Source organism: Saimiri boliviensis, chromosome 3 (genome assembly GCF_048565385.1).
Source record: "Saimiri boliviensis isolate mSaiBol1 chromosome 3, mSaiBol1.pri, whole genome shotgun sequence".
Classification (NCBI taxonomy): domain Eukaryota; kingdom Metazoa; phylum Chordata; class Mammalia; order Primates; family Cebidae; genus Saimiri; species Saimiri boliviensis.
The window spans coordinates 160,467,043-160,489,554 of record NC_133451.1 but is presented as its reverse complement, the minus strand read 5'-3'; the positions used below and the strand labels follow the sequence as shown (position 1 = coordinate 160,489,554).

At 39.7% G+C, this 22,512-nt stretch overlaps 1 protein-coding gene across 5 annotated transcripts in view; it reads left to right on the top strand.

Annotated features, from left to right (window-relative positions):
• Positions 1–22,512, top strand: part of ABHD18 (abhydrolase domain containing 18) — a 58,808-nt gene that overhangs the window by 12,633 nt on the left and 23,663 nt on the right. For 3 of the 5 annotated variants that reach the window (XM_074396923.1, XM_074396922.1, XM_074396921.1), the window contains 6 exons: positions 3,482–3,590; positions 4,556–4,640; positions 6,380–6,480; positions 13,723–13,801; positions 13,953–14,039; positions 16,961–16,986. In XM_074396923.1, the coding sequence (XP_074253024.1) occupies positions 3,499–3,590; positions 4,556–4,640; positions 6,380–6,480; positions 13,723–13,801; positions 13,953–14,039; positions 16,961–16,986 (470 nt within the window). In that variant the 5' untranslated portion in view covers positions 3,482–3,498. The other 2 variants (XM_074396925.1, XM_039479080.2) reach the window with 2 other exon arrangements.

Sequence of the window (22,512 nt, the reverse complement as noted above, 5' to 3'; positions counted from 1 at the left end):
CAAAACAGAGCAAGACAGTGTGTGTAGGTGAGTAAATAACATCAACAAGAAAAAGATCAGAAAGAGTAGAATCCATACTGTTAGCACTAGATATGCCTGAAAAGTAAAATTAGAAGTGATTGGAAGGGGGCCAGGTGCAGTGGCTCACGTATGTAATCCCGGGACTTTGAGAGGTCGACGCGGATGGATCACCCGAGGTCAGGAGTTCGAGACCAGTCTGGCCAACACAGTGAAACCCCATCTCTACTAAAAACACAAAAATTATCCAGGTGTGGTGGCAAGTACCTATAGTCCCTACTATTTGGAAGGCTGAGACAGGAGAATTGCTTGAACCAAGGATGCAGAGGTTGTAGTGAGCTGAGATCACACCACTGCTCTCCAGCCTGAGTAACAGAGCGAGACTCCATCTCAAAAAAAGTGATTAGAAGGGGATTATTTTCCCTATTTTTACTATGCATCCCTTTGTATTGAATTTAAAGATTTTACAGTGAGCATTTTTGAATTTAAAAACAAAGAAGAGTATGTAGTTATTTTTTCTTGCCTTTCCCTTATATGAATTATCTGTACCTGTGCTTGACCCACTGAGTAGATAATTTTCAGCAAATTTCATTGGAACATAGTAATGGATAGATTTCAAGAGTTACATGATTTTAATGTGATTTGCAATTTAAAGACTTTGGTGCTCCTTGTCTTGTAGCACTTGGCTTAAATACATACAGTCTTTAACTTTTGATGGTTTGATTTATGATTGTTTTGACTTGACCGTAGGTTTGTCAGGGTATTAAATGTATGTTCTACATATGATATTTTTTATTTATGATGAGTTTATTGGGATACAATCCCATTGTAGGTTCAGGAGCATCTGTATTACCTTTTTGGTACCTCTGAGGATTTTTTTTTTTTTGATTACCAAAAGAGCCTTCTAGTTGTTATCACATTGCCTTATTTTATTTTATTATGTTATCTTCTACTCTTACTTATTTTGATAGTTAGTTTTTTATTTTTAATTATTTTCTCTCCACTAAAATATAAGATTGATGAGAACAAGACCATTCCTTGGTCATTCTTGTGGCACAGGGCCTAAAATAATTATTGGAATATAATAAATAGTTAATAAATGTGTATAGAATGACAGAAATGATACATATTCTTACAAGTTCAGGAACTTATGAAGCCACCCAGGGATGGTTCAGCTATGGTGAACTGCACTTAACACTGGATGGGTGATAATTTATAGGAGTCTAGTAATACATTTATTAATTTATTGTGGTAGACATAAATAGTATAAAACAAAACTGTATGTGCAATACATTTTTTCAAGCGTTACTTTTTTTTTTTGAGACGGAATTTCGCTCTTGTTACCCAGGCTGGAGTGCAATGGCGCCATCTCGGCTCACCGCAACCTCCGCCTCCTAGGTTCAGGCAATTCTCCTGCCTCAGCCTCCTGAGTAGCTGGGATTACAGGCACGCGCCACCATGCCCAGCTAATTTTTGGTATTTTTAGTAGAGACGAGGTTTCACCATGTTGACCAGGATGGTCTCAATCTCTCGACCTCGTGATCCACCCGCCTCGGCCTCCCAAAGTGCTGGGAGTACAGGCTTGAGCCACCGCGCCTGGCTGCTTTTTCAAGCGTTATTATGCCAAAACCACACTTTTATCAAAGAGTCATTGAATAGCACATGGAAACTGAGAAAAAGAGAGATGCGTGGTATTAAAAAAACACTTAATGCTATACTCTGGCTATAGGTTGTCTTGTCTAACAAGAACATTAGCTAGTAAATATTTGTCCTTAGAACTGAGAATTATGAGAGGCAACATGAATGACTTGGTTTTGCTGGTACAACCGTAAAAACAAGTTAAATGCCGCCCAATTGATGGGGGATTACGTTGTATACCTAGGCAAACAAAGAGGAATATTAAGTTGATCTTACAGGTTGTTAAAAAATGAAAAAATAAAAATATGTAAGGGATGGTTTCAAAAAAATCTGAAGCAGTGGTTAAGTACTTCTTAAGCTCATTGATGCAAATGCAGATTTCCTAAGATCTAAGGGAAAAAATAAAACAATTGAAAAAAAAGGGAAATGCAGATTTTTATTTTTCATTTATTTAAATGAACTAAACCCTGAATCTGAATTAGGTTTTGCCCATAAATCAAAACCGTAACATTCAGTTTGACAAGATAGAGGTAGATACTTAAAAATCTTTAGAAATATTTGGGAAGAGCCAGGCGCAGTGGCTCAAGCCTGTAATCCCAGCCCTTTGGGAGGCTGAGGCGGGTGGATCACGAGGTCAAGAGATCGAGACCATCCTGGTCAACATGGTGAAACCCCGTCTCTACTAAAGATACAAATAAAAGGCCGGGCGTGGTGGCTCAAGCCTGTAATCCCAGCACTTTGGGAGGCCGAGGCGGGTGGATCACAAGGTCAAGAGATCGAGACCATCTTGGTCAACAAGGTGAAACCCCGTCTCTACTAAAAATACAAAAAAATTAGCTGGGCATGGTGGTGCGTGCCTGTAATCCCAGCTACTCAGGAGGCTGAGGCAGGAGAATTGCCTGAACCCAGGAGGCGGAGGTTGCGGTGAGCTGAGATCGTGCCATTGCACTCCAGCCTGGGTAACAAGAGCGAAACTCCGTCTCAAAAAAAAAAAAAAAAAAAAAGATACAAAAAAAAAAAAAATTAGCTGGACATGGTGGCCCATGCCTGTAATCCCAGCAACTCAGGAGGCTGAGGCAGGAGAATTGCTTGAATCCAGGAGGCGGAGGTTGCGGTGAGCCGAGATCGCGCCATTGCACTCCAGCCTGGGTAACAAGAGCAAAACTCCATCTCAAAAAAAAAAGAAAAAAAAAAAAGAAATATTTGGGAAGATAGATAAATGGTATATAAGTAGTAGCAGTGATCAATTATTATTTTGCATTCACTGTAATGTAGTAGAGGAGAGTGGAGTGTTATAGTTAGATCTTCACCTGTGTGCCTGGGATTGATTCTCAGCTGTGTTTCCCACTGGTTTTCTGACCTTGGATAAATTATCTATACTCTCTATGCCTCAGTTTTCTTGTCTGTGTAATTGGGATAATAAATCCTTCCTCAAAATTGTTGGTAGCTTTAAGGAGAACCTGTGTGTGAGTTTGTAGTTCTTAAAATAGTGATGCCTGGCAGATAATGCGCTATCACCTTATATCCCCTGCTGTTGTGAATCCAGCAAATAGAGGGTACTTATTTCAGCAACTGTACTGAGGATCAGAAGATCCTACCCTAGAGGAATTCACAGTTTCATTAAGTTCGAGACTGTACGCCTTCTCTATTTTCAACCCAGCTCTTTTTTTTCCGTAAATCTTGTATTTGTTTCCAAAGGAATAAATTCAAGGGTTTAGTCTCAATCTTTAATTTTACCTGATAGTCAAAGAAATGGATAGAAAATTGACCTGCTCCCCTGAAAAAAATAAAATATTTTAAAGCCATTTTAAATTTTGTTTTATAGATGCTTGTTTGCTACTGATGGGTGTGAGCAAGTTAGATATCCTATACCGGAGACTTCTCCTAACAAAACTTTTTATCAGAGGATGGGGAAGGCCAGAAGATCTCAAAAGGCAAGCAGTTTTTTTCCTGAATACTTGTTCCAAATTTGTTGTTTTAAAGAACATTTAAAACTTTGTTATAAAATCTCTTACTCTTAAATATAGAACAATTATCCAGCAAATTAAACATTAAACTATGTAAAATGTAATTATTTTTTGTTTTTAGTTATTTCTCTTAAATTTTAGCCCATATCATAAATTGTACTGTTTTTAAAATAATTCAGATTTTTTAAATAGAGAGCTCTCAGAAACACAGACTAGATTTTTGACTTCAGTAATTATTAAGCCGATTAGAGTTGTATGTAGTTTCCAAGGATTGAGTCTTTTTGGGTAACATGAATTTGTAATGGCTCTAAAACTGGATTACACTGTAGCTCATGGGAAAATTTGGACTTAAGAAAATGAATTTTCGTCTGGGAGCTGTGGCTGATGCCTGTAATCCCAGCACTTTGGGAGGCCGAGGTGGGTGGATCACGAAGTCAGGAGTTCAAGACCAGCCTGGCCAACATGGTGAAACCCTGTCTGTACTAAAAATACAAAAATTAGCCAAGCATGGTGGCACATGCCTACTCAGGAGGTTGAGGCAGGAGAATTGCTTAAGGCCAGGAGGCAGAGGTTGTAGTGAGCTGAGATCGCACCACTGCACTCTAGCCTGGGTGACAGACCAAGGCTCTGTCTCAGGGGAAAAAAAAGAAAATGAATTTCAGTATTGGTGCCTTTAATTTTGAGGCTTATATATGTATTAATTACTTTCTGAACACTACCGTGCCTCACATTTTTCTGGGAAAAAAAAAAAAAGGGTTCAGTTTGGGGGAAAAACAACCTAATCTCTTTCTTTAATGATCAAAATTAAATTTTAATATGGCTTATGAACTGAATTTGCTAATTTTTAATTCCTGTTAATCTCAAATATAATATGCCTAGTAAGTGATATAAAAGGTAAATTTTTTTCCTTTTTGTCTTCTTTCCCGTAATAGACTCTTTGAATTCAGAAAGATGATTGGAAATCGAGAGAGATGCCAGAATCTGGTTTCAAGCGATTATCCAGTACACATTGATAAGGTATTCAAATGAGAGAAACGCAGTTACAGGAATTGTGGTTTGACATAAATATGTCCAAGAACAGATTACATGTTGGTGTATAACAACAATAAACACTAAAATATAAGTGCACTATGGATTTTTCATTTCAAATTTAAAGAACATTATTTGTGGGCCAGGCACAGTGGCTCACAGATTACAGAATCCCAGCACTTTTGGAGGCCAAGGCGGCTGGATCACCCGAGGTCAGGAGTTCGAGACCAGCCTGACCAATATGGAGAAACCCCATCTCTACTGAAAAAAAAATACAAAATTAGCCAGGCGTGGTGGTGCATGCCTGTAATCCCAGCTACTTGGGAGGCTGAGATAGGAGAATGGCTCGAACCTGGAGGCAGAGGTTGTGGTGAACAGAGATGGCACCATTGCACTCCAGCCTGGGCAACAAGAGTGAAATTCCAAATTGTTTTTCCTTCCCTCCTTCCTTCCTTCCCCCCCGCCCCCCCACCGCCGTCTTTCTGTCTTTCTTTTCTGTTGAGATGGAGAAAATGTTTACAAACTACTCATCTGACAGGGAATTAAGAACCAGAATATATAAGGAGCTCAAATAACATACTAGGGAAAAAAATCACAGTCTGATTTTAAAATGGTTAAAAGATCTGACTAGACATTTTACATTTTTTCCAAAGAAGACATATACATGGCCAACCAGGTAGATGAAAAAATGCTTAGCATCACTAATCATCAGAGAAATGCAAATCAAAATTAAAATCATATATCATCTTAGCCTAGTTCAAATGACCTTTATCCAAAAGACAGGCAATAATGAATGCTGGTGAGGATGTGGAGAAAGAGGAAACCTCATACATTGTTGGTGGGAATGTAAGTTAGTACAACCACTGTGGAGAACAGTGGAACTTCCTCAAAAGGTGAAACTGGAACTACCATATGACCCAGCAATCCCTCATTGAGTATATATGTAAAATAAAGGAGATCACTGTATGAAAGAGATAACAGCATTCCCATGTTTATTGTAGCACTATTCATAGTAGCCAAGATGCGGAATCAACCTAAGTGTCCATCAGCAGATGAATGGGTTAAGAAATTGTGGTACAAATATTCAAGGAAATATTATTCAACCATAAAAAGGAATGAAATCCTGTCATTTGCAACAACATGGATAGAACTGAAGGACATTGTGTTAAGTGAAATAAGCCAGGCACAGAAGGACAAATTTCATGTATTTTCACTCATATTTGGGAGCTAAATATAAATTAAACTGATGGAGATGAAGAGTTGATTGATGATTATCAGAGGTTAAGAAGAGTAGCAGGGAGGGAAAGATAAGAGTGGAGATGATTAATGGGTGCAAAAGTACAGTTAGAATCAGTAAAATCTATTTTTTGGTAGCATAATAGTATCACTAATTAACAATTTATTGTTTATTTTGAAATAAGAGTGGAATTGGAATGTTCCTAATACAAAGAAATGATAACTGCTTCAGGTGATGGATACTCCAGTTACCCTGATTTGATCATTACACCTTTTATACCTATATTAAAACATCACATATACCCTATAATACAGTCAATGATTATGCACTCAAAATAATTAAAAATAAAGTACAATGGCACAAAAAGTTTACGTAGTAGGTGCTGAAAACATGATTTTAATTGAATATAACTTTTTATTAGAAGAACATCCATAATAGACCAAGATATCTTAGTTTTCTTGAATACACCTTGGTTTTTACTTTCTTTTAGATTGAAGAGCAATCAGATTGTAAGATCCTAGATGGACACTTTGTTTCCCCCATGGCTCACTATGTGCCTGATATCATGCCAATTGAATCTATTATTGCAAGGTAAGAAATTTTTGTTCAAAAAGATGAATTAGTACGTTATGTTCATTAAAATTATAATATCAACACCATGTTATTTGAAATTAGGAATAACAAGACAGGTCTAAATTACTGGAAAAGCTGAATTAGAAGATATTTTAATTCTTCTAAGAATATAAGGATGTACAAGGATGTTCACTGAAGTATTGTTTAGAGTTGCAAAAATTAGGTAATGCCTAAATGTTAAACAATAGGGGATTAATTATACATGCTGTGGATACCATTAGTGTCATGGAAATATTTGGTCACAATATGTGATAGTTTAAGATAATACAAACGATTTTTAGTTCCATTTTTGCAAACACACAAGTATGCACACACAGTCACATGGGTTTCCAAAGCATTTATGTGAATGTATAAAGTCTGCTTATCTCTGAGTGGAGAGATTTGGGCTTTTAAATTTTTACTTTCAGGCCGTGCACGGTGACTCATGCCTGTAATCCCAGCACTTTGGGAGGCCAAGGCGGGCAGATCGCCTGAGGTCAGGAGTTCTGAAAAATGCAAAAAATTAGCCAGGCATGGTGGCAGGCACCTGTAATCCCAGCTACTTGAGGGACTGAGACAGGAGAAATCTATTGAACCCAGGAGGCGGTGGTTGCAGTGAGTCAGGATGGCACCACTGCACTCCATCCTGGGCCACAGAGTGAGACTCTGTCTCAAAAACTAATTTTTTAGTTTTGAATTTTTACAGTGTACATGTGTTGATTTTATAATAGGAAGCAAAAGTACTTTTAAGTGAAGAAACTAAAAAATGTGATAACTTAAACTAGACGAACTACATAGTTAGCTAAGTAAAGCGCCTCAGGATTGATATGTAATTAGCATATCAGTTTGAGATTATAAATAGATATTCTAAAATACCTGAGATTCTTAAGTGGTTAATTATACAATAGTTGAAAACTGGCTTTTTGGATCTTCATTAGAGTACAGAGGTCACTCTTAGCCCAGTCTTGTTAATGGTTATTTGTTTGTTTTTTGAGACAGTCTTGGTCTGTTGCCTCAGCTGAATGGAGTGCCATGGTGCTCACTGTAACCTCTGCCTTTCAGGTTCTAGTGATTCTCAGCCTCCTGAGTGGCTGGGATTATAAGCTTGTGCCACCATACCTAGCTAATTTTTGTATTTTTAGTACAGACGGGCTTTTGCCATGTCAGCCAGGATGATCCCACCCTCCTGGTCTCATGGAATCCACCTGCCTCCTTTCCCAAAGTGCTGGGATTATAGGTGTGAGCCGCCATGCTCGGCCACTGTTAATGGTTTGTGGGTTTTTTAGGTTTTGTTTTTTGAGACAGTCTCCAGAGTCTCACTTTGTTGCCCAGGCTAGATGGAAAGCAGTGGTCCTCACTGCAGCCTCCGCCTCCTGGGTTCAAGTGATTCTCCTGCTTCACCCTCTTGAGTAGCTGGGATTACAGGCACCCACCACCACACCTGGCTAATTTTTGTATTTTTAGTAGAGATGGGATTTCACCATGTTGTCCAGGCTGGTCTTGAACTCCTGACCTCAAATGATCCGCCCACCTCAACCTCCCAAGTGCTGAGATTACAGTAATGATCCACCGTGCCTGGCCTGTTAACTTTTTTTTTTTTTTTTTTTTTTTTTTTTTTGAGACGGAGTTACTCTTGTTACCCAGGCTGGAGCGCAATGGCGCGATCTCGGCTCACCACAACCTCGGCTTCCTGGGTTCAGGCAATTCTCCTGCCTCAGCCTCCCGAGTAGCTGGGATTACAGGCACACGCCACCATGCCCAGCTAATGTTTTGTATTTTTAGTAGAGACAGGGTTTCACCATGTTGACCAGGATGGTTTTGATCTCTTGACCTCGTGATCCACCCGTCTCGGCCTCCCAAAGTGCTGGGATTACAGGCTTGAGCCACCGCGCCTGGCCCTCTAGTTTATGTTTTAACTAATTGTATATAAAAAGAACAAAATACTGTACTTTTTTCCCCCTACATTGTTGATAATAAACTATTTGCTGCTTCTGGTTAGTAGGTATTTTCTCCTTTTAAGACTTTTGTCTGCAATAGCAATGATAAAATAGCAGTGATACATAATGTGTGTTTGAAAAATTCTTCAGTCAAGAGCTTATTCTGTAATGAAAACCTACTTAACCTTTTAAGTGAGTTCATTGGAATACTGAATTCCAATACATTCAGAACCTTATAAATGAACGTGTAAAGTGCAAAGTATCAGAAAAGTACTTTGATAGACCAGATTAGCAGTTGTAGTCAGCTGTCCATTATTTTGTTACCCCTAAGACATTATTTCAAATTGATATTTTTTTCTGTTGATAACCTCTGAATGAAATGCAAGCCATGTCATGTATTGGAAAGAACTAGAACTTTGGAATTAAACAGATCTGGGATTGAACCCTGTGTCTACTGCTTACTGACCTAATGTCAATTACTTAGTCTCTGAAGCAGGCTTTATAAAGTAGAACTAATAACACTTATCTCGTAGGGTTATTGAAAGTCATAAATAAGGAATGAGTCTGGGTATGGTGGCTCATGCCTGTAATCACACACTTTTGGGAGGCTGAGGTGAGTGGATCACCTGACATCAGGAGTTCCAGACCAGCCTGTCCAACATGGTGAAACCCCGTCTCTACCAAAAATACTAAAAAGATTAGCTGGGCATGGTGGCGGACATCTGTAATCCCAGCTACTTGGGAAGCCGAGGCAGGAGAATCGCTTGAACCTGGGAGGCAGAGGTTGCAGTGAGTGAGATCATACCATTGCACTCCAGCCTGGGCAACAAGAGTGAAACACCATCTCAAAAAAATAAAAGGAATGAAAATGGTGTTCAGGGAATATAAAAAACATTAAATGTGTAGCTTATTTATGTATTTACTTATTTATTTGACAGAGTTTCACTTTGTCAATCAGGCTAGGGTGCAGTGGTGCTGTCTTGACTCACTGCAGCCTCAACCTCCCTGGCTCAAGTGATCCTCTCACCTCAGCCTCCTGAGTAGCTGGGACTGTAGGCTGACATCATCATACTTGGCTAAATATTTTTTATTTTTCTGTAGAGATGGGGGTTTCACTACACTGTCCAGGCTGATCTCAAATTTCTCGGCTCAAGTCATCCTCCTGCCTTGGCTTCCCAGAGTGCTGAGATAGGCTTGAGCCACTGCACCCAGCCTTAACTCTTAGATATACTTTCTCTTATCAATGCTTTATTAAAAGCATTCATTAAAAAGCATTATCTGGTCATGATGATGTGGGCCTATAGTCTTACCTACTCAGGAGGCTAAGGCTGGGGATTGCCTGATCGAGGTTAGAGTGAGCTATAATTGTACCACTGCACTCCAGCCTGGGTGACAGAGCAAGACTGTGTCTCAAAAAAAAAAATTTTTTTTTAAAAGCCTAAGTGAATGTGTAGCTTTTTCACCTCTAGGCTAAGGGATATAGAAGGAAAAGAAACTTTCAGTTTCTAGGTAGCATCACTTCAATCCCTAGAACTATGTGTCCCTTTCTCGTAGATTCTCCACCTTATCTTATCTGGACAATTATACAAGCTACAAAGCATAAAGAAAGGAGGAAAATTGTGTGCTTTTACTCAGACTCAGAAATACTCCTCAACATCTGTTGGTAATTGAGGAAGGGTTCTTTCCAATTGATGACAGGAATGGGGAAACAAATTGACTTCTTGTCTCTGCAGTGGCATATTTTTACAACATAATATTTTTTCAACAATTTCTAGTCAGATTTGAAGCATAACATTGTGATGAAATACTGTAAATTCCCAGATGATGCACATTGACATTTATTTTTCCTTTCTTTCCCCTTATCATTCTTGGGCAGCAGTTTATCTCATTGCATTAAAATATTAGAATATATGAATAAGAAAAAACGATCATTGGTAATTCCACCAACAAGAGATAATCACTATTTTATGTAGATTCTAGTCTTTCTCCTATGTGTTCACATACAACTGTACTTATTCTCTCTCTCTTTTTTTTTTTTTTTTGACTTAATTAATATCAGTGAATATGCAGTTGGGTATCATTAATGGCTGCTTGGTATTCCATACCGTGGCTCTGCCATAATTTACTAATTCCTTGTGTTGCACATTTAAGTTGCATTGTTTTTCTTTTCTTCTTTTTTTTTTGAGATGGAGTTTCACTCTTGGTACCCAGGCTGGAGTGCAATGGCACAATCTCAGCTCACCGCAACCTCCGCCTCCCGGGTTAAGGCAATTCTCCTGCCTCAGCCTCCCAAGAAGCTGGGATTACAGGCACGCACCACCATGCCCAGCTAATTTTTTGTATATTTAGTAGAGACGGGGTTTCATCATGTTGACCAGGATGGTCTCGATCTTTAGACCTCGTGATCCACCCGCCTCGGTCTCCCAAAGTGTTGGGATTACAGGCGTGAGCCACTGCGCCTGGCCGCATTGTTTTTCAATATAATAAACGACATTACAATGAGCATCTTTTTTTTTTTTTTTTTTTTTTTTTGAGACGGAGTTTCACTCTTGTTACCCAGGCTGGAGTGCAGTGGCGCGATCTTGGCTCACCGCAACCTCCACCTCCTGGGTTCAGGCAATTCTCCTGCCTCAGCCTCCTAAGTAGCTGGGATTACAGACATGTGCCACAATGCCCAGCTAATTTTTTGTATTTTTAGTAGAGACGGGGTTTCACCATGTTGACCAGGATGGTCTCCATCTCTCGACCTCGTTATCCACCTGCCTCGGCCTCCCAAAGTGCTGGGATTACAGGCTTGAGCCACCGCGCCCGGCACAATGAGCATCTTTATATACGTTTCCTTGCCTGCTTCTCTGATTATTTTCGTGCCATAAGTTGTTAAAAATAGAATTTCTGGATTTACAAGATTTGCACAGATTTTAAATTTTTGATCTTCTTGCCATATAAGCAGGAAAAGTTTAAGGCTATGCCAAGTATAGATTAATCCACATGGAGAAACCTGTCTTTCCTATTGTCATTTGGCCCAGTACTGATGATTCTGTCTCTTTTTCACACTATATGGTTTTATTGAGGTAGAGAAAAATATATCAGGTAAATGAAATGAGGGAACTGCAAGCATTCTTTTTCCTTAAAGAACAGTTTTAAGACTGTTTAAGATCTGTTTCTAGTGACATGGTTTTTAGACCACAAAATTGGGATTTCACTGTGTAATATGAAATAGTTCATGAATTGTAATGTATCTTCTGGACAGTCTATGTCGGAAAGATACTTACGTCAAAATTCCAAATGAACTATAATATTTTAAAATATAGCATTCAGGCTGGGCACAATGGTTCACGCCTGTAATCCCAGCACTTTGGGAGACCGAGGCAGGCAGATCACCTTGAGGGTAGGAGTTCAAGACCAATCTGGCCAACATGGTGAAACCCTGTCTCTACAAAAATACAAAAATTGGCTGGGCATGATGGTAGATGCCTGTAATCCCAGTTCCTCAGGAGACTGAGGCAGGAGAATTGCTTGAACCCAGGAGGCAGAGGTTGCAGTGAGCTGAGATCACGCCATTGCACTCCAGCCTGGGTGACAGACAGAGCAAAAATTCCATCTCAAACAAACAAACAAAAATCCCGTAACATTCCTTTGAGCAACCTTAAATAATTTTATGGTAACATGGCATAATTTAGTATTCAAATTTTACCAAAGTTGAATTCTAATAAAAACTCAGGAAAATCTAATATTTATCTTCTGGTAAAATATGAATATTCCCACAAGGATAGTTTATATGTCTTCTGTAAGATTTTCATTTCTCAGCATCAGGGGTCAAAAATATTTTTCACATAATTGGGTTTAAGTTCCTCTAGGGATGAAGTACTCATTTATTTATTATTTTTTAATTTTTTGAGATGGCTTTTGACTCTGTCACCCAGACTGGAGTGTGGTGGCTTAATCTTGGCTCGCAACCTCTCCCTCCCAGGTTGAAGGGATTCTCATGCCTCAGCCTCCCGAGTAGCTGGGGTTATAGGCACATGCCACCACACCTAGCTAATTTTTTTATTTTTAGTCAAGACGGGGTTTCACCTTGTTGTCCAGGCTGGTGTCAAACTCCTAACCTCAAGTGATTTACCTGCCTCAGCCTCCCAAATTGCTGGGATTACAGGCATGAGCAACTGGGCCCAGCCAGGCACTCATTTTAAATTATGCATACTTGCAAATAAACTATTCCAGGCTTTCATGAAATTTTACTCCATTTACAGAAATATGTATGTGTGCGTGTGTATATATCTCTGTGTGTGTGTATGTATAACAAAACCAGCTATCCTTTTCAGCATTAAGTTGTTCTCAAGTGTTACTTTTATTCCATATTCCAAATTGAACCAAAAAAGTAAGATATTACTTAAAATAACAAAATGTAGATAATTCCTGTGTTTACTACTGAGCTAGTTTTTATTTTTAAAAGAATAGTGAGCCAGGCGCGGTGGCTCAAGCCTGTAATCCCAGCACTTTGGGAGGCCAAGGCGGGTGGATCACGAGGTCAAGAGATCGAGACCATCCTGGTCAACATGGTGAAACCCCGTCTCTACTAAAAATACAAAAAAAAAATTAGCTGGGCATGGTGGCGCGTGCCTGTAATCCCAGCTGCTCAGGAGGCTGAGGCAGGAGAATTGCCTGAACCCAGGAGGCGGAGGTTGCGGTGAGCCGAGATCGCGCCATTGCACTCCAGCCTGGGTAACAAGAGCGAAACTCCGTCTCATTAAAAAAAATTAATAAAAAAAATAAAAAATAAAATAAATTAGCTGGGCATGGTGGCATGCACCTGTACTCCCAGCTACTCTGGAGGCTGAATCAGGAGAACTGCTTGAACCTGGGAGGTGGAGGTTGCAGCAAGCCAAAATCACACCACTGCACTCCAGCCTGGGTAACAGAGCAAGACTCCGTCTCAAAAAAAAAGTTATTTCTTTTAAGGCTTACTCATACATGGTGGTGTCTCTACAAGATAAGAAAATTTCATTATGTATTTATAAAGTTGTGATATTGAACAAGGTAAAGAATAGTGACAGTAAATTCTATGTTTATGTTGTATTGAAGATTTTAATATCTAAACAGAAAGCAGATTTACAATATCTTTGTAGCTTTTGGACAACTTAATATAGTTAATTACAATTTGAATGTCAAAATTTAGACTGATCTTTTCTCTCAAATACTTTAAATGTAACATTTTTAAGTTAAAGTTTTTATTGAAAGTCCTTTAAAGAGAATTTTATTGATATGTCTGTGCTTTTAAAAATAGGTTCCAATTTATTGTGCCTAAAGAATGGAACAGCAAATATAGACCTGTATGCATTCATCTTGCTGGAACAGGAGATCATGTAAGACTTTATTATATTGGCTTACTAGTGGCATTAAGGGGAAAAAAAGACTTTATTATAATGCTTTAATCTCTAGATAATTTGTTGACATATTCTTCTTAACAGATGTGGCTACTATATCCTTTGAGTATGTGTTCTTTTGTTTCCTTAGCATTACTGGAGGCGACGAACACTAATGGCCCGTCCTATGATTAAAGAAGCCCGAATGGCTTCTTTATTGTTAGAAAATCCTTATTATATCCTTTTGTGATATCTAAGAAATCTTTTGTCTTGTTTATGTATTGATATATTTAGTCACCAAAAGGAATGACAGATAGTAACCAACTTTTCTAAACCAGTAAATCTAGTCATCAGTTCAGAAAATACTTAAGAAACAAGATGCCTTTTAAAAATTAACATAAGGATTATACTTGTACAGTAAAGAAATTGTACTTCTATTTCTTGGGAGACTTATGCTAGATTTCAATGTTAGTAAGTCAAATGTTTGCTATTAAGGAAACACTCATGTTTTAAATGCAATTTACAGTATCAGTTGAGGTTTAGAACAGTTCTTAACTTGATTTTCAAGATGACGTCAGACTATTCACAGAAGAAGAAATGAAACTGATGCACAGATATAAAGAAATGTTCAACGTTGCTGGTAATAAATGTAGTGTTAAAACAACAATGGTCAACTATTTTTAAAAAATAAAACACAGTACTGGTGAGGCTACTATGAAATGGGCATTCTTGTTACTAGTGACTGAAAATCAGTTCAACCGTTTGGGAAAACATTTATTACCATATGTATCAGGAGCTTTGAAACATCATATCCCGTGACAGAATGATTTTGATTCTGGGAAATTTATTTTAAGGATAAAAACTAAGAAAAAAGAAAATAACAAAAACGTGTTTGTATAGCTTTATTTATGATAGTAAAGCATTCAAAATACCTAAATGTCTAAAATAGAAATAGTTATGTTAACTGTGTTTCATAACATTGGAATTTTATGCAATTGTTGTGTTATATTTATTTCTCTACCACTTACTACCTTTGTGACCTTGGACCTGTTACATAACCTTTTAGTACCTCAATTTTCTCATTGATAAGAGAATAATCTCTTGGGTTATTGAGATTATTAAGTGATTAATACTGTGTAGAACAGTGCCTGATAAATAATAAGCATTCAGTAGCTTTTAACTGTTATTATTAGTTTACAATAATGTATGACAAGTATTTCTGATGTGAAAATAAGATAAAGGCTGGGCGCAGTAGTTCACACCTGTACGTGCAGCACTTTGGGATTCCACGGTGGGTGGATCATCTGAGGTCAGGAGTTCGAGACCAACCTGACCAACATGGTGAAACCCTGTCTCTACTAAAAATACAAAATTAGCCAGGCATGCTGGTGCGCATCTGTAATCCCAGCTACTCAGGAGGCTGAGCCAGAAGAATCACTTGAACCCAGGAGATGGGGGTTGCAGTGAGAGGTTGCACAATTGCACTCCAGCCTGGGCAAAAAGAGTGAAACTCTGTCTCTAAAAAAGAAAATAGGATATAAAACTCTATGGTGTGGCACAGGTATGCAAAAAAACTTAAAACTACATCCAAAGCAAAAACTGCATTGGCCTGGCACAGTTGCTCAGGTCTGTAATACCAGCACTTTAGGAGTCTGAGGCAGGAGGATCACCTAAGGTCAGGAGTTTGAGACCAGCCTGGCCAACATGACAAAACCGTGTCTGTACTAAAAATACAAAAATTAGCCAGGCGTGGTGGTGTGCACCTATAATCCCAGCAACTTAGGAAGCTGAGGCAGAAGAATTGCTTGAACCTGGGAGGCGGAAGTTGAAGTGACCCGAGATCACATCACTGCACTTTAACCTGGGCGACAGAGCTAGACTCTGTCTCAAAAAAAAAAAAATGTGCATAAAGAAAAATACTGAAAGGAATGTACCAAAATGTTAATATGATTGTAGACAAAATAGTTTTTTTTTTTTTTTTTTTTTTTTTGAGACGGAGTTTCGCTCTTGTTACCCAGGCTGGAGTGCAATGGCACGATCTCGGCTCACCGCAACCTCCGCCTCCTGGGTTCAGGCAATTCTCCTGCCTCAGCCTCCTGAGTAGCTGGGATTACAGGCACGCGCCACCATGCCCAGCTAATTTATTTTATTTTTTTTTTTTATTAATTTTTTTTAATGAGACGGAGTTTCGCTCTTGTTACCCAGGCTGGAGTGCAATGGCGCGATCTCGGCTCACCGCAACCTCCGCCTCCTGGGTTCAGGCAATTCTCCTGCCTCAGCCTCCTGAGTAGCTGGGATTACAGGCACGCGCCACCATGCCCAGCTAATTTATTTATTTTTTTTTTTTTTATTAATTTTTTTTAATGAGACGGAGTTTCGCTCTTGTTACCCAGGCTGGAGTGCAATGGCGCGATCTCGGCTCACCGCAACCTCCGCCTCCTGGGTTCAGGCAATTCTCCTGCCTCAGCCTCCTGAATAGCTGGGATTACAGGCACGCGCCACCACGCCCAGCTAATTTTTTGTATTTTTAGTAGAGACGGGGTTTCACCATGTTGACCAGGATGGTCTCGATCTCTTGACCTCGTGATCCACCCGCCTCAGCCTCCCAAAGTGCTGGGATTACAGGCTTGAGCCACCGCGCCCGGCTAATTTTTTGTATTTTTAGTAGAGACGGGGTTTCACCTTGTTGACCAGGATGGTCTCGATCTCTTGACCTTGTGATCCACCCGCCTCGGCCTCCCAAAGTGCTGGGATTACAGGCTTGAGCCACCGCGCCCGGCAATAGTTGTTTTTTAACATGCTTTTTTGTACTTTTTGGATTTTCTATAATAAAAAATTATATAAATGAAATAAACTAAATCAATAAACTTCATTTTAAATTTAAATTGAAGATTGTACAACCCTGTTAATATACTGAAAACATTAATAGATATATTTTATTGGCTGAATTATGTGATATATTATTATCTATATCAATAAAGCTATGTTTAAGAAGAAAAATAATTAAGTTGAAAACTTAAGAACTTCTAAACAGCCTACTTAACTAGAATGAAGTTTTTCAGTATTAAATTGTGTAAAATTTAACTACTTAATGTACTCTCAGACAAACAAAATTACTTAATTATTTTAAAACTTTCTCTTTGACCCACATTCTTAAATGGCTGCAGGAAACCCAAGGACCAAGTGTAAGTATATATCACCTTCATTTTTGCAGTCTTTTTATCAAATAGCCAGCAGTATTAAAATTTTGGTTGCCTTCAGTTAACCATTTCTAAATTGAATATCTAAATATTAATGGGGGGATTTCTGTTATAAAACTGTAGAATGAATACTGACTTTAATTCTTTTTGAGACGGAGTTTCGCTCTTGTTACCCAGGCTGGAGTGCAATGGCGCGATCTCGGCTCACCGCAACCTCCACCTCCTGGGCTCAGGCAATTCTCCTGCCTCAGCCTCCTAAGTAGCTGGGATTACAGGCACGAGCCACCATGCCCAGCTAGTTTTTTGTATTTTTAGTAGAGACGGGGTTTCACCATGTTGACCAGGATGGTCTCGATCTCTTGACCTCGTGATCCACCCGCCTCGGCCTCCCAAAGTGCTGGGATTACAGGCTTGAGCCACCGCGCCCGGCTAATTCTTATTTTTAAGATTTTTGCATTTTAATGTCTGTTAAGGAAATACAATAAACAATTTTAATAGGTAGACTTAAGATATATTTTGTTTATGAAACTGTTAATTAAGAAATGATAAAACTCTTTCCTTTTTTGTTTTTTTTTTTGGGTGGGGTTTGAGACGGAGTCACTCTGTCACCGAGGCTGGAGTGCATTGGTGTGATCTCAGTTCACTGGAACCTCTGACTCCTGGATTCAAGGATTCTCCTGCCTCAGCCTCTTAAATAGCTGGGATTATAGGCATGCACCACCATTCCTGGCTAATTTTTATATTTTTAATAGAGATGGGGTTTTACCATGTTGGTCAGGCTGGTCTCGAACTCCTGACCTCAAGTGATCTGCCCACCTCAGCCTCTCAAAAGCGCTGGGATTATAGGCATGAGCCACCGTACCTGGCCTGCCTTTTCCCTTTTAAAATACATTTACTTTGTATAATTAGATTACTAATGTGCACATGGTAGCACAATTACTTTGTGTAATTATAAACTGTTCATTCTTAAAATGCATAGTATAGAAAATCTGAAGATAAACATTTCAGTCTTTTAAAATGATAAACTGAATTTTTTTTTGCATTTCCATATATATATTGTGTTTGGTTTGGTTCATTCAATAAATATTTGATGCTAGACACTGGGAATATAGCAACAATAAGACAACACTCATAAAGTTTATATTCTAGTATAGGAGATAGATAAATAAAGTTATTTCAGATATTTATCAATGTCCAGTGAATGAAATAAAGCAGGGCAATTGTATAAAGAGTAATATGGTGTGCAGTGTAGTGACAGTATTATGTATGAGAACATGCTGTAATGAGAAAGAGCCACCTGCAGGAAGACTTCGAAGAAGATCAGCCACTGAGAAGGAAAAGTAAATGAAAAGCCCAATGTAAGCATCAGGAGAGGAGAGCAGTACAAGATGAGTTTAGAAAGATAGGCAGGGGCCGGGGGCGGTGGCTCATGCCTGCAATCCCAGCACTTTGGGAGGCTGAGGTGGGTGGATCACTTGGGGTCAGGAGTTCAAGACCAGCCTGACCAACATAGTAAAACCCTGTCTCTACTAAAAATACAAAAATTAGCCAGGCATGGTGGTGCACACCTGTAGTCCCTGCTACTCAGGAGGCCAAGGCAGGAGAATTGGTTGAACCCAGGAGGCAGAGGTTGCAGTGAGCCGATATCACGCCAGTGCACTCCAACCTGGATGACAGAGCAAGACTGTGTCTCAAAAAAAAAAAAAAAAAGAAGGAAAGACAAGGACCACATGATGAAGGCCATCATGCTTTGAATGTGAATAATCTGAGAGTGCAATGGGAAGTCTCTAGAGGACTTTAAGCAAATGAGTTGCCTGATTTGTATTTTTAAAGACCTACTTTGGTTTACTGGGGCAAGAATAGCAGCAGAGAAAACAAATAGGAAGCTATTACAATGATCCAAGAAAGAGTAGTAACTAGTATAACTAGGTGGTAGTGGAAATGGAAAGAAGTTTTCCTGGATTCAAGATATAATTTAGAAGTTGAAATGATAGGAGTTATTTATGAATTGGATGTTGTGGGAGAGAAATCAGAAGTTCTGACTTAAATGTGTCAAATTTGAGGCTGTGCCCAAGGGCTTACGCCTGTAATCCCAGCACCTTGGGAGGCCAAGGCAGGAGGATCATCTGAGGTCAGGAGTTTGAGACAAGCCTGACTAACCTTTGAGAAACCCCTCTATTAAAGGACAAAAAACGTTAGCCAGGCATGGTGGCACTTGCCTGTAATCTCTGCTACTCGGGAGGCTGAGGTAGGAAAATCACTTGAACCTGGGAGGCGTAGGTTGCAGTGAGCTGAGATCGTGCCACAGCCTGGGTGACAAGAGCAAAACTGACTCAAAAAAAAAAAGAAAAGATGTGTCAAATTTATAATCTTGGTTAAACCAGCAAGTGGAGAAGTCAAATAGGCAGTTGGAAAGTGCTAGAGATGTAGATTTGGAAGTCCCATGTTCTGTATGGTCATAGCATGAAAGAAGTATAGGTGAAAGTGGGATGGGGTGGAGACAAATATGTATACCATGAAGAATAGTTTAGAAGGAACCTTGGTAATTTATAATGAACTTTGTGAAGCCTTGTGAAAAATTAAAGGCTGGCCAGGCACGCTGGCTCATGCCTGTAATTTCAGCACTTTGGGAGGCCAAGGTGGGTGAATCACAAGGTCAAGTGATCAAGGCCATCCTGGCCAACATGGTAAAACCCTGTCTCTACTAAAAAAAAAAAAAAATACAAAAGTTAGCTGGGTGCGGTGGCATCTGCCTGTAGTCCCAGTTACTCAGGTGGCTGAGGCAGGAGAACAACTTGAACCCAACTTGAGGCAGAGGTTGCAGTGAGCCACGATCATGCCACTGCACTCCAGCCTGACGACAGAGCAAGACTCTGCCCCCCCCCCCAAAAAAAAGAAAAGGCTGGGCGCAGTGGCTCAAGCCTGTAATCCCAGGACACTTTGGGAGGCCGAGGCGGGTGGATCAATCACAAGGTCAAGAGATCGAGACCATCCTGGTCAACATGGTGAAACCCCATCTTGACTAAAAATACAAAACATTAGCTGGGCATGGTGGCGTGTGCCTGTAATCCCAGCTACTCAGGAGATTGAGGCAGGAGAATTGCCTGAACCCAGGAGGTGGAGGTTGCGGTGAGCCGAGATCGCGCCATTGCACTCTAGCCTGGGTAACAAGAGTGAAACTCCATCTCAAAAAAAAAAAAAGAAAGAAAAATTAAAGGCCAAGCTAAGTAGTTCAAGAATTTCCACTCTGGAACCAAGCCCAGAATTCAGAATTAGGTATGTGATTTTTACCTTATCCATGAATGGGTTAAAAACCAAAAGGAGTTTACTGAGGTCTGATGAGAGACAGCCTGGGTTTAATAGAAAGACTGACTTTGGAGTCATACAGACATAGGTTAAAATTGTAACATGTTATTTACTAATTACTTCATTCATAAAATGGGAATACTATGTAATTTCTTCCACATAGAATTGTTGTGAGAATCATAATGTTTATAAAATATTCTATCACATACTGCATACTCAGGAAATTTAATAATGGTCCAATGTATTTGTTTGATTTTTCTCAATTCATCATAAGAAATGGCTTGCTGGCTGGGTGCGGTGGCATACACCTGTACTCCCGCACTTTGGAAGGCCGAGGGGACAGATTGTGTGAGTTTAGGAGTTCAAGATCACCCTGGCCAATATGGCAAAACCCTGCCTCTATAAAATGTACAAAAAAAAATGACCAGACGCAGTGGCTCACACCTGTAATCCCAGCACTTTGAGAGGCTGAGGCTGATGGGTGACCTGAGGTCAGGAGTTCCAGACCAGCCTGGCCGACATGGTGAAACCCCATCTCTACTACTAAAAATATAAAAATTAGCTGGGCATGGTGTGGACACCTGTAATTCCAACTACTCGGGAGGCTGAGGCAGGAGAATCGCTTGAACTGAGGAGGCAGAGGTTGCAGTGAGCCAAGATTGCACCATTACATTCCAGCCTGGGTGACAAGAGCAAAGCTCCATCTCAAAAAAAATAAATAAATTAGCCAGGCATGGTGGTGCATACCTGTAGTCCCAGCTACTCAGGAGCCTGAGGTGGTAGAATCCCCTCAGCCAGGAAGGCAAGGCTGCTGTGAGCCGTGATCAAGCCACTTTACTCCAGCCTGGGCAATGAGAGTGAGACCTTGTCTCAAAACAAAAGGAAAGAAAATTTTGAGAGACAGCTCTTGGAAATAAGAAAAAAAAAAGAAAACAGAAATGGCTTGCAATTTAAATCAGAGATACTTCTTTCTCTCTCTGGCTCTTTAAAAAGTCATCTTAAGTCTGTTTTCATCAAAAGTGCTCAAACAATTTGAGACCGAATCTGCCATTATAAATAACCATTGTCCCAGAATTTCATATCAGTAACTTTTTTTTTTTTTTTTTGAGACGGAGTTTCGCTCTTGTTACCCAGGCTAGAGTGCAATGGCACGATCCCGGCTCACCGCAACCTCCGCCTCCTGGGTTCAGGCAATTCTCCTGCCTCAGCCTCCTGAGTAGCTGGGATTACAGGCACACGCCACCATGCCCAGCTAATTTTTGTATTTTTAGTAGAGACGGGGTTTCACTATGTTGACCAGAATGGTCTCGATCTCTTGACCTCGTGATCCACCCGCCTCGGCCTCCCAAAGTGCTGGGATTACAGGCTTGAGCCACCGCGCCCGGCCTTTATCAGTAACTTTTAAAAGAGCAAACTGAAGGATCTGAGATTTCAAGGCTCCCATAGAAAGCTAAAAGAAATAGTTGGGGAAATCATGTAATCTTAAATAGAAAAATGGCTTGAGCATAGGAAACAGATGAAAATAAATGAGTTTTTTTTCTGATGAAGCATGACTATGATCTGTTTTGATGAAGGACACCATAGTTTCCATAAAGAGAAACCCCACCTTCTAGACTTAGAACTCTAAGAGGACTTGGTAGAACACTGGAAGTAAGCTCTTTTGGAGCCAAGATTTTGTTTTTCACACTTTCCTTCTGGCACCTGGTTCTTTGCACATATTATGTGTAAGCATATGATAAATAATCATTGGTAAAATGAATTTTTGTACACTTTGGCAAGGTTTCATCCTGTAACCACTTATGTATGTCTTAATAAAAGTTAAATTTTGAAAAGTAGATTCTAATTTGGTCATTTTAGTAATGAGATATAATTGTTTATTTTTTATTTATTTCATTATTTATTTATTTTTTGAGATGGAGTCTCACTCTGTTGCCCAGGCTGGAGAGCAGTAGCGCGATCTTAGCTCACAGCAACCTCTGCCTCCCAGGTTCCAGCAATTCTCCTGCTTCGGCCTCCCGAGTAGCTGGGACTACAGGCGCACGCCACCATGCCCAGCTAATTTTTATATTTTTTAGTAGAGATAGGGTTTCCCTATACTGGCTGCTGGTCTTGAGCTCCTGACTTCGTGATCCTCCCACCTCAGCCTCCCAAAGTGCTGGGATTACAGGCGTGAGCCACTGTACCCTGCCATATATGTTTATCATT